This window comes from Aquarana catesbeiana, linkage group LG07 (assembly GCF_042186555.1).
Source record: "Aquarana catesbeiana isolate 2022-GZ linkage group LG07, ASM4218655v1, whole genome shotgun sequence".
Lineage (NCBI taxonomy): Eukaryota > Metazoa > Chordata > Amphibia > Anura > Ranidae > Aquarana > Aquarana catesbeiana.
In genome coordinates, this window is record NC_133330.1 from 305,935,839 (window position 1) to 305,948,951 (window position 13,113).

General features: G+C 43.8%; 1 protein-coding gene across 2 annotated transcripts in view; it reads left to right on the forward strand.

Moving 5' to 3' along the window:
- Window positions 1-13,113, forward strand: part of TTLL7 (tubulin tyrosine ligase like 7) — a 302,305-nt gene that overhangs the window by 100,989 nt on the left and 188,203 nt on the right. For both annotated transcript variants that reach the window (XM_073593653.1, XM_073593652.1), the window contains exon 8: window positions 10,140-10,304. In XM_073593653.1, coding sequence (XP_073449754.1) covers window positions 10,140-10,304 — 165 coding nt within the window. The remainder of the gene's footprint in view (window positions 1-10,139; window positions 10,305-13,113) is intronic.

Below are 13,113 nucleotides of genomic sequence, written 5' to 3' on the forward strand. Positions count from 1 at the left end.
TTCTCCATGTGCACCCATAGGAAGCAACTTTCTATGGTGGCACACGTGCAAACACGCTCCCGAACTGGGCTGTGAGTGCCCATAGGCCCCCCTGCTCCCTCCTCACAGGATTTGACTGACAGTAGCAGGAGCCAAGGCTTCTACTGCTGTCAGCTAAGCTTATGAGAGCAAAGAGAGGGGAGAGAAGAACTGCAGAGCGGCCCAGCCTCATGTTTTATCTGGTAAATTTACAATTTAAAGTATTTGCTTATATCTGTTACCAGTTCAATAAAATACCTGCTGATCATGTCCGAAACTTAGAGCTGTCTTTTGTCCTGTGCATACTTCCTGTGTTATATCTAGGAGCCTGATTACCCCCCCACCTTCCAGTTATTATTTGGGGACTACAGAATAATTACCCCTCATGTTGTGAAGAATAGCACATGGGGGGGTTTGAGTAGTTTAGCAAAGACAACAGCAGTGCTGACACCATTCAGTCTACATTATGACATTGGGGTTATTTACGAAAGGCAAATCCACTTTACACTACAAGTGTGCAAAATGCACTTGAAATTGCACTTGGAAGTGCAGTCGCTCTAAATCTGAGTGGTAGATCTAAAATGAGGGGAAGCTCTGCTGATTTTATCATCCAATCATGTGCAAGCTAAAATGCTGTTTTTTTAAACTTTCCTTGCATGTCCCCCTCGGATCTACAGCGACTGCACTTCCAAGTGCACTTTAAAGTGGAGGGCCACCCTGAAAAAAAAAAAATTTCACCAAAAATCCTAAAAAAAATTAAAAAAAACATTTGAAATAAAACAAATTTTAAACTTACCTGAACCCTTGTTGCTAGGCAGTCTTCCTAATCTGCCTGTTCCTATTCCGCGGCGTGTTCTGCTCCTAGCTGAGCGGCCCCGTTGTCTTCTGGGAACTGTGTATGTTCCCAGAAAACCACGGGGCCATTTACAGATCGCCGTGCGCGCGTGTGCAGTAGGAAACTGGCAGCGAAGCCGCAAGGCTCCACTGCCTTTTTCCCTTACCTAGGATGGCTTTAAAAAAATTTTTGAGCTGGCCGGAATCCCGCTTTAAGTGCAATTTGCACTTGTAGTTTGCACTTGTAGTGCAAAGTGAATTTGCCTTTCGTAAATAACCCCCGGTGTAGTCACCTTAAAAACAGGATCAGGGATCTGAAAAAAAAAAATTCTGACAGATCAATATTTTCCTGCACTTATAGGGTCTATACACCATATCCAATAAAAAAATGTAATAAATCAAATATCTTCATCAATTTAAGTATTCTGCTACATATTTTTGGTAAAAAAAATCCCAATAAGCATATATTGATTGGTTTGCGCAAAAGTTATAGCAAACTATGGGATATATACTGGAATTTTTATTTATTTTTTAATACTAGTAATTGTGGCGATCAGCGAATACGTCGCTGATCGCCACCATTACTAGTATTAAAAAATAAATAAAAATTCCAGTAAAAATTCCAAACTACAAGCGGGACTGCGATATTGTGGTGGACATTCTGACACTACCTGACACTTTGTGGGAACCACTGACACCAATACAGTGCTGAAAATATGCATTGTCTGGACTAATGAGACTGGCTGGGAAGGGGTTTAATATCTAGGGCGATCAAAGGGTTCAGTGTGTGCTTAGCCAGTGTTTGTGTGTACTGTGTTAGGTGCTCTCATTAAGGGAAAGAAACTCCTTCCCTTCCCTCCTGTCAGAACGAAGCTCTGCCTTGTATACACAGGCAGAGCTCTGTTCTGTGTGTTTTCACAATGATCAGCGGGTGCCAGCAGACATCCATTTGCCAGCACCTGCTGATCGGCCTTAACAGCAGAAGTGTTGTGCTGGCCACGCTGCCCCCTACATTGAAGTGCCAGATCATGTACTAGGAACGTGATCTGGCACGGAAGAGCCGCTTGCCTCTGTACATGTTCGTGAGGCAGTTAAGTGGGCTTTAATGTCTGGGAGACTGCGTGGCTTCTGTATCATGTGCCTGCTGTGATAGTCTTTCATAGCAGGACATGATCGGGAGCCTGTCCCGCAGGGGCCTGATCAGAAGCCATGACCAAGAGCTGTCTGTGACGTCACTGTGCCGGAGCGTGCAGCGAGTACATTCTCAGTACACAGCCTCAGACAGCAGTGGATACTTATGCCGCGTACACACTGGTGGACTTTTCGACCAGACTGGTCCGATAGACTTTCCAACGGACTTTTGACGGACTTCCGACGGACTTTTGAACGAACGACTTGTCTACACGCGATCACACCAAAGTCCGACGGATTCGTACGTGATGACGTACACCGGACTAAAATAAGGAAGTTGATAGCCAGTAGCCAATAGCTGCCCTAGTGTGGGTTTTTGTCCGTCGGACTAGCATACAGACGGGCGGGTTTTTCGACCGGACTCGAGTCCGTCGGAAAGATTTGAAGCATGTTCCAAATCTAAAGTCCGTCAGATTTTCTGCTGAAGGTCCAATGAAGCCCACACACGATCGGATTGTCTGCCGGACTCGTTCCGTCGGACCAGTCCGGTCAAAAAGTCCGCTCTTGTGTACGTGGCATTAGACTTCTTTCGCACTGGGGCCGCCCAAGCGTTAGTGCTAAAGTGCTGCTCACTTTATCGCGCGCTTTAGCACTATTTAAGAAGCTCTTTTCGGCCACTAGCGGGGCGCTGAAGAAGGGGTTAAAAAGGCCTGTGTTGCGGCGCTTTGGAAGCGATGCCCATTCATTGCAATGGGCAGGGGCATCTTGGAAGCGGTGTATACAGCGCTCCCAAACCGCCCTAAAGATGCAGCTTGCAGGACTTTTTCTAATGTCCCACAAGCGCACCATCCCAGTGTGAATGCACTTGGGCTCTCACATTCGGGCGGCATGTGAGGCAGTTTTCAGGTGCTTTACAGGTGACATTTTTAGCGCTAAAACGCCTGAAAACCGCCTCTTTGCGAAAGGGATCTTATATTCGCACATTTCTTGCTGTCGCATATATGCGTTACGTGGATGGCAAAAAAAATTAAAGGGATAAAACATGAGGAAATGTGCAGGTATTGTAGAGATGCAATTCATATATTTTTTTTTTAATTTCACCTTGACCTACTCTTTAGGGGAGATTTACTAAAAGTGGAGAAATTAGAATCTGGTGCAGCTGTGCATGGTGGCCAGTCAGCTTCTAACTTCAGCTTGTTCAACTAAGCTTTGGCAATAAAACCTGGAAGCGGATTGGTTTCTATGTAGGGCTGCACTAGATTTTGCACACTTCGGTTTTAATAAAACCCCCCATTTAAATTTGAAATGTATGGCTGCATCCAACACATGGGGTGTAAATCTAAAACTGAACACTAGGTGGCAGTCTAGTCACATAGAAGAGAGTCAGATGTTGGAATCTCTGGCTGTGTTTGACGGATTGCTTGCCTCCAAATATCTGGCAAAATGCTGTTGTACGTTTCTCATTCTCTGTCAGAATGGATTTCGCTTACACAAGTCACCAATTAACAAGTGTGTTTCCATTATGTATATAAACACAGTGTCAGAAAATGGACAAAGACGCTGTCCATACCGCGTTTGGATAATCACACAGCTGTAACGTAATTAGAAGTCCTTATAAGATCTTCATGACAGTGCGTCTCCATTTTATGGAGTCATTTATTTAGAAACTGTTTGTTTTAACTATTCCCATGAACAAAGTGAAAGCTTTGGCTTTGTTTAGGTGTTTTTTTTTTTCTATTTTTGTTTTAGTTTCGTTTTCTGTGATGAAATTATATTTGCGATCATTTAAAGGTTATGTCAACTGCTGTGACAGCCTGACCAATTTAAAGGGCAACTCCGGACAATGGGTTATCAGGGGACTGGGGAGTCCAGGAATTAAAAATAAAATACCCCTGCAGTGCCCCACCCCATACTGCAAGGGTCAAAGTGGTATTCAACCCAAAAGGAAACATTTATTAAATTGCAGCTTACCAATACTCAGATATGATGGCTGCATTTGTTTTCTTTTTTAGAATTTCTTTAACCACGTCAGCCGCGAAAGAATTTACCCTTTTCCTGACCATGGCACTTTTTGCGATTCGGCTCTGCGTCGCTTTGACTGATAATTGCGCGGTTGTGCGAGATTACATCAAAACAAAATTGATGTCCTTTTTTTCCCCACAAATAGAGCTTTCTTTTGGTGGTATTTGATCACATCAGCGGTTTTTATTTTTTGCGCTATAAACAAAAAAAGACCGTCAATTTTGAAAAAAAAAGCAATATTTTTTACTTTTTGCTATAATAAATATCCCCCAAAAATATATAAAAAAACAAATTTTTTTCTCAGTTTAGGCCCGATATGTATTCTTCTACATATTTTTGGTAAAAAAAATCGCAATAAGCATATATTGATTGGTTTGCACAAAAGTTATAGCATCTACAAAATAGGAGATAGTTTTATGGCATTTTTATTATTAATTTTTTTTAAATTAGTAATGGTGGCGATCTGCGATTTTTATTGTGACTGTGACATTATGGTGGATACATCGGATACTTTTGACACTATTTTGGGACCATTGTCATTTATACAGCGATCAGTGCTATAAAAATGCACTGATTACTGTGTAAATGACACTGGCAGGGAAGGGGTTAAACACTAGGGGGTGATCAAGGGGTTAAGTGTGTCCTAGGGAGTGATTCTAACTGTGGGGGGATGGGCTACAACTCACATGACAGCGATCATTGCTTCCGATGACAGGGAGCACTGATCTCTGTCATGTCACAAGGCAGAAGGGGGAAATACCTTTTTTACATAGACACTTCCGCGTTCTGCGGCTCCGTGACACAATCGCGGGACACCGGCGGACATCGAGTCCGCGGGTCCCACGAGCATGGTCACGCTGTACATGGTGCGCGTGCCCGCTAGCCCCGCCAATTGAAAGGGATGTACAGGTACGCACATTTGCCCACCTCTGCCATTGTGCTGACGTATATCGGTGTGCAGTGGTTATAGAGGAACTGCAGTCTGCTCACATAATTTGTAATAAAAACATCTTTGCCATTCTGAAGCTTCCCTCCAAGCACTTTGCATATTATTTTATATATACTGTGATTCTGTACTTGCCAAATATGCTGCAGAAATCTCCCTCCACTGAGTCTGGCTGCAGCCATTTTAACTGTGGGCAGCTGAAGCTGCTGCCTGTTCACTTCCTGGATTTACACAGACACACAGAGGCACACCTCCAGCTCTGCAGCTCTCATTGGCCCTCTTATGAGTCATCCCCTCTCACTTCCTGGCAAACTCTCGCGAGAGCGAGAGAAAGAGCTGTGCGTGATGTCATAAGCCTAGGCTTTTTACCAGACAAGAAACAGGAAGTGGGCTGTATAAGGTATCACTGGCAGAAATTTTTTTACTATCCAAAGTTAAAATAACAAGGGCAGAAGGTTTAATAGATGGAAAGAAATGACTGAAAGTCCGCTTTACGTCTAGGGGTGGCCATGCATACTATAATATGATCATACTCATTTCAATTTACCACAACATTATAATATGGGGATGAACCTATTCAATCCAATCAGTTTCTATCCAGTCAATAGGCCTATTACATGGTAGTTCGTAAATCTATTAGGGAGATTGTTCAATCAGATTGTAAAGTCTATGGTCAATTTAAGAGTGGAGGAACAAACTGTAATACTTACCTTAGTTCTTGTTTCGGCAAGCCTTTGGTGCTCACCTCTCTCCAACAATCTGGGTTACAGGTGGGCCCTGGCTGTCCTAACTAAAGCTGGCCATAGATGGATGGAGGAGGCGTGGCCTGGCTGGGGTCCAGGCTGAGGTTGCCACTTTCACACTGATTTCAGGGACCACACAGATGTCCGGTTACAGGGATCCTTTTATTCTGTACAAGCAATAGATGGATCAAAATTTATCTGTTTCAGATGAGACTGGACAACTTTTGATCCATCTATGGCCTTTCCCTTTGGACAGAAGTTGATCTAACGAGAGTCGAATGGGACTGTTGGAAAATGTGTCTCAATCAGCAGGCTGAAGCCAATCGGCCCCGGCGCTAACCAGTGGATCCCGACAGAGTCCCTGCTGTCAGAATACAATGTCCCATGGAAGAGGATTCCTCCATCCCCCTGTCTTGTTGTGTGGATGGGGGAATCCGTTCTTTTTTTTTTTTTTGATCAGCCCACTGATTGAAAAACAAGAATAATCTATGGGCAGCCTTACAATGAAGGTCCTGCATTGTATGTGATAACATCAGAGCTGGAGCACCTTAGAAAAAATGCTTTGGGGGACCTAATGTGGAGGAAGCCCGCCAGCCCAGAGGAATAAGGTAAGTAATATAGATTTTTCTTCTACCCCAGACCTAAAATGGTTGTAAACCTCAGACATAAAATATAAACAAAGCATATCCCTCTATTGTGTGTGTTTGTCTCAATTAAGAGCACTATTTTTGTCTGCTGCTTCATTCCTCTGCTATCAGCATGTGAAGGGGGAGGAGCTAGTGAACCACTGAAAAACCCCAATACATCTGTCAACATCCCAATATGCAACTAGAAAGGAAATTGCCAGAACGTGGAATTTATAAGCGGGTAAGGGGAATATGAAAAAGTATTACAAAGGATACCTTTGTAATACTTTTTCACACTCCCCTTACTTGCCTATAAGTCCACGTTGGGGCAATTTCCTTTCTAGCTGCTATCAGCATGAGTCACTTCTGACAAGTTTTTCTGACACCTAGAGAAAAAAAGGTGACAGGGGAGAGAGCTCCAGCACACGCTCTGTTCCTGTATGGTGAGTGAAGGGGGGTGTGTCCCTTCCCTCCAATCCAAGCTCTCCTCACAGAGTTCTGCAGAATGTAACTTCAGCTCTCCACCCCCCTCTTTTTCTGGCAGCTTAGACAAACTTGATCAATTCTGCACTTTGATTAGATGTAGAGAAGAGAAGACTGCAGATAAACAAGTGCAACTTATGTAGGAGGATTTGTTTAATCTCTATCACCTGAGGCCAGTCACTTCACTGGGTATATGTAAGGATTTATAACCACTCCAGCAAGCATTTAACCCTTGTGGATTGGGGGGGCACTTCAAGGGTATTTTTTGCTGTTTCTATAAAACCTGTCGGAGAGCCTCTAATCGTTGCCCATTTGATCCAAAATTTGAAAGCTGGAGTTAATCTTTAAAAAGGATAATTACTGATGACAATTTGTAAGACTCTGCATCTCCACTTTTAAAATGTGCTTCGCCCAGCTGTCCAGAGGCTGAACAGAGCAGCAGGAGAGAGAATGAAAGATTAAAGCTCCACTAAATGATTTCATTGTCCGTTTTGTTAGATTGGCCATTTATCTCATTTCTATGGGTCCAGGACATGTCTGCTGGTCCCTGGAGGGGTAAAACCAACTGGAGAGGTTTAAAAGTTCTGATCACTATCGTTTGGTATTTTGATAAGCTACTCTGACAGTTATAGCCAGCGCAGTTCTACGATTCCCATCTCCCGTCTCAAGACTGAAAGTCTGGCTGAGCCGAACTTTTGGGTTTTTGTTAGCACCGGGCATCAGAGGTACCAAAGGGCATGCGGGCCATGCTGGTATGTCTGTAGGCCAACTAGTGCCTGTGAGCTCCTTAGGGGTGCTTTCACATAACACTTGTTGTGCATTGACATGCATTGCAGTATATTAAACAGTCCTAAAGAATAAGCTGAAAATGTACAGAAACTTATACAAAATCAGAGCCAGCTGCACATGTGCATTTATAAGGTGCATTGGGGTGCCATGTAAATGAGCCCTTAAAGTGGTTCTAAAGGCTAAAGGTTTTTTTACCTTCATCCATTCTCTGCATTAAAATGGTTGTAAAGGCAGAAGGTTTTTTTCTTATTCCTTCTATGCATTAGGATAATAAACCTTCTGTGTGCAGCAGACCCTCTCAGCCCCCCTAACACTTACCTGAGCCCCATCTCGATCCAGCGATCTTGCATAAGAGAGTCTCGGCTCCCTCCTCATTGGCTCAGACAGCAGCGGGGCCCCATTGGCTCCCGCTGCTGTCAATCAAAGTCAGTGAGCCAATCAGGAGAGAGAGGGGGTGGGGCCAATCCATGGCACTGTTCCCGAATGGATACACAGAGCAGCGACTCAGCTCGGGTGCCCCTATAACAAGCTGCTTGCTGTGGGGGTACTTGGCAGGAGTGTCAGCAAGGGACTCGAGAAGAGGAGGATCTGGCCTGCTCTGTGCAAAACCACCTAGACAGAGCAGGTAAGGATATGTTCTTTTTTAGACTTTAAAAACGTTCTGAGTTCAGCCCCCTCCCCAGCCTCACTAACCTGAGCCCGATCTCGATCCAGCAATATGCACGAGAACAGCGGCTCTCTCTCTCCTCATAGGCTAAGAGACAGTTGGCTCCCACTGCTGTCAATCACAACCTGTGAGGAGGGAACGGGGATAGGGCCAAGAGAAGAATGAGTTAGAACTTTCAAGAGAAAGTTGTAGGAGAATGCTCACACCTTGCCCTATTCTGACAACCCTAAACATAATGAGCATTTAACAATGCAGTGCAGGGGGTGGGGAGGGGCTTGTGGTGGTAGGAGTGAGGGGGTTGATCCCACAGTGGCGTGGGGATCCGCTATAAGGGTGGATTTTTTTCTATTCCTGGAGCTGGGCTTTAAAATGGTACTAAACCTAGGACCCTGCATTCACTATATCTGGTCTCCCACAGTGCACAGAACATGGAAATGCAATTATTTTAGTAAATATAAACTGCTAAATACTTTTTCTCATCAGCAGTATATAGCAGTCTTGTGACTTCTATCAGTGTCTGCTTAGTGCTTGTAGGAGGAATTTTCATTCTCCTCTGACTATCCTATGAGGCTGCAGAACCCCTGACCCCCTGTCTGGACAGTGCTGATTGGCCTTGTGCCAATTACATGCACCCTCCCAAGAAAAAAAAAACTCTCTAACAATACACACCAAACTGAGCATGTGCAGAGTGCCCCCAAAGGCTCTGTACTTTCAGTAAAAGATGGAGAGGATCAGAGAAGACAGAATCAAACAGGCTTTTTACACAATGCAGAGGATTAACCCCTTAGGTTCCACAGTGAGTATAACAAGCATGCTTTACTACATATACAGACAGATTTTACTGTTGTGGGTTTAGTAACACTTTAACATTGCAGTGCAGGGGTGGGGAGGGGTGGTGGTGGAATGAGTGGGGGGCTGATCCCATGGTGGCATGAGGATCCACTAGAAAAATCTTTTTTTTTTAATCCATTTCCTTGAGCTGGGCTTTAATTATTTGCAAAGCCTCCTATGAACATCCAGCCAGACGACTAAACTAAGACACACATTGGCTGAATACATATACAACCCCCCCCCCCCCCGACATTACTCAATCCAGGAACCTATCTACTGGCTGGAGTGTTTCTGCACTGCATTGTGCAATACTGGGAGGATTGGGCCTGATCTCTGACTTGGAATAGACGATTGCAGGTGGTTGGGGGCTGCTTGGAGGCACAGAAGAATCTTTGCAACAAATTCTATGCGTGGGCACGCAGCTTGCGGCATGGCTTGTTGCTCATAGATGACATTGTTGCGTAGTCCTGAAAAAAAAAATGTCAACATTTTTTGTTGGTTCCTTTGTCTGAGACTGTAGAGCAGGTGCACCATTTGCACTGTCAATAGTGTCACCCTTGAACCCCTCTAATCATTTCATACACTGGAGTAATTCCTATTTAGACTCCATCAATGATTGTGGTAATCACCGCACAAACGTAGATTAAAAAGACGGGAGCGAACGGACACGTCCAAGATTGGACAGATGGAGAGGTGTAATTGTGTAAAAACATTTTCTCTGGCACATAAAACGCTTCTGATGATGACAGTTGGATGTCATATCGCTGGGAATATGCTAATATGCAGCACTAATTCTTATTTTCCTGTAATTATTGCTTAGGTGAAATTTACAACTCGCCGCAACGTAGCGTTTTGATAAATGAATCAAAATATTGTGCTTTGAAATGATTATGAGGGTGCTGTGCCATTGGCTGCGTTTCTGGGAACGTTTGGAATAAATTGTCAGATTGTACATTTGTTTGAATTCAGTCTTCTGATTCCGCTAGGCTTCCATGGTAGTTGGGGAAATAGATGCGGTCTAGTCATAGGACTGTCTTCATCTTTTTCAGAACCAGTTGTACATGCACCTGACGAACTACTCTGTGAACAAACACAATGAGAACTTCGAGCGGGACGAGACGGAGGACCGAGGTAGCAAGCGATCCATCCGGTGGTTTACCGAATTCCTACGTGCCAATGACCATGATGTGGCCAAATTTTGGAATGACGTTTCTGTGAGTAGTACTTTTTTGTACCAAAACTTTATAAATAAAAAATAGTATGCCACATACAAAAGTTGGTTCTAGCGTATACTGAGTAGATTAAATGATGCTCCAAACAATGTTAGGATAGAACATACCCACTCAGGGGTAGTATAAATCTTATAGGAATACAGGTGAACATGTAACATGGAAATATGCACAGCGAATAAATGTTCAGATCAATATAAAGATTAACGTGAATATGGAATGCAGGAGAATCAGTTATGCCCTGTACACACGAGCGGAATGTCCGACAGAAAAAGGCAGACGGAAGCTTTTCATCGTCTATTCCGATCGTGTGTATGCCTCATCGGACTTCTTTTTTCGAAAATCCTGACGGACCCAGAAATTGAACATGCTCTAAATATTTCCGACGGAACCAACCCCTATCGGGAAAACCGCTCGTCTGTATGCTGTTCCGACGGACCAAAAACGACGCATGCTCTGAAGCAAGTACGAGACGGAAGCTATTGACTACTGGCTTTTGAACTTCCTTTTTCTAGTCCCGTCGTACATGCTGTACGTCACCGCGTTCTGGACGGTCGGACTTTGGTCGGACTTTGGATTGACCATGTGTAGGCAAGACCGCTTGAATGGAATTCCGTCAGAGTTCCGTTGGAGAAACCTTCAGAGTTTATTCTGACGGCTAAACCGGTCGTGTGTACGCAGCATAACAGTGTCCTCTGGTTTACAGCCAATAATCTGGTGCGTTGATTAAAAGTGAACAAGCTAATCCGATATGACAGGTAGCAATTGTGTGTCATGGAAGAGGGTTGTATTACCGTTGGTTTTGGTAGAGAAAAAAGAAAAATCGGCATGCGGGTGAGACGAAAAAGGTGGGGAAGAAACCCTAGAAACAAAAGAAGGGAACTAAAAGAAGGGTAGGGAAGGGCACTTTGCCACTGTGGACATCAGTGTATTCCCAGAAGCTAGGTGGTGGAAGAGAAAAACTGCCCTCGGATTATAATTGGAGCAACCATGTAGTAAAGCAAGAGATCGGTTGATAATTGAGCCAAGGTTGCCATATATAGAGGAATTTTGTGTTTATCTTCCAATATCGCTGTGAGTTCTTCATTGTTAAAAATACCTTGTATTCTGGATTTAACTTACTCAAAACTAAGGGTTTGGGATTTTACACACATGAACTATGGTTTGTTTTATTGTCCTGAAAATGATGGAGATTAGAGTGTGGGACCGCTTCTGCACATCTTTTATTGGTCTGTGGAGAAGAGCTTCCCAAGGGTTTTTTCCGGATGTTAATGTGTGTAATGCCGCATACACACGACTGGTTTTGCCGTCGGAATAAACGCCGAAGATTTCTGCGACAGAACTCCGACGGAATTCCATTATAGCGATCTTGCCTACACATGGTCAAACCAAAGTCCGACTGTCCAGAACGCGGTGACGTACAGCACGTACGACGGGTTTAGAAAACGGAAGTTCAATAGCCAGTAGCCAATAGCTTCTGTCTCATACTTGCTTCAGAGCATGCGTCGTGTTTGGTCCGTCGGAACAGCATACAGATGAGCAGTTTTCCCAATAGGAATTGGTTCTGTCGGAAATATTTAGAACATGTTCTATTTCTAGGTCCATCAGAATTTTCGAAGAAAAAAGTCCGATGAGGCATACACGCGATCGGACTATACGATGAAAAGCTTCCATCGGATTTTTTCTGTCGGGCATTCCACTCATGTGTACGCGGCTTTAGTGATAGGATCATGTTTTACACCCTTGTAGATAGGCGAAGAGCCGCCTGACAAGACTTGAGTAGTATTTTCTTAAAGGGTTAGTTGGATCTCTTTTCCACCTTTTCTGGTAACCTTGTCTGATGTGGAAGGAGACCTGATTATTCTCTGCTGCAGTTCAAGTGGATTTTAAGCCCACTTTCACAAAAATTCACTTCTGCATGCAGCTCTGCATAGTGATCTGAAATTATCCCATATATATATAAAGTGTGGCGCCAATAAGTGTTTATAATGATGGTTATATCACAGTCTCAATAAATCAAATGTGAACAGCTGAGAGTTCACCAACAATGTCCACATAGATCCATGCATTATTATGTTGAAAAGCGTGTAGAGAAAATTATGTAAAAGTAGACCTGGTGTAACCACTCCGGTGAACATAGGTATAACTTTCAAAACGTGTCCAGATAGCTATCCGCCACCATCAAGTGAAGTGCAAACTCTCCAGATACAATGGCTGCCGTGACAGCAGTATGTGCGCCTTTCGGCATAAATGGAAATCCCTCTGAAAGTGTAGCAGCATTGTGTCTCCTGGTACCTTTAACCACTTCACCCACTTTAACACGAAAGATTTTACCCCTTCCTGACCAGAGCACTTTTTACAATTTGCTACTGCGTCGCTTTAACTGACAATTGCGCGGTCGTGTGATACTGTACCCAAACTAAATTTGCGTCCTTTTTTTTCCCACAAATAGAGGTCTCTTTTGGTGGTATTTGATCACCTCTGCGGTTTTTATTTTTTGTGCTATAAACAAAAAAACTTTGACAATTTTGAAAAAAAAAAAAAACAATATTTTTTACTTTTTTGCTTTAACCACTTCCGGACCGCCCACCATCGTTATACGTCGGTAAACTTTGAAGAGGAATATCGTTGTTATGGCAGCAGCTAGCTGCCATAACCCCATTATCCTCTTCTTCAGCGGGCGGTCCGCTTCAAGATAAAAGTGGTCTCTGTGGCAGATTCACCACAAGATCACTTTTATCGGCGGCGGGAGAGGCCCCCCCCCTGGAGCCGTCGGTAGCAGCGGAGGTGATCG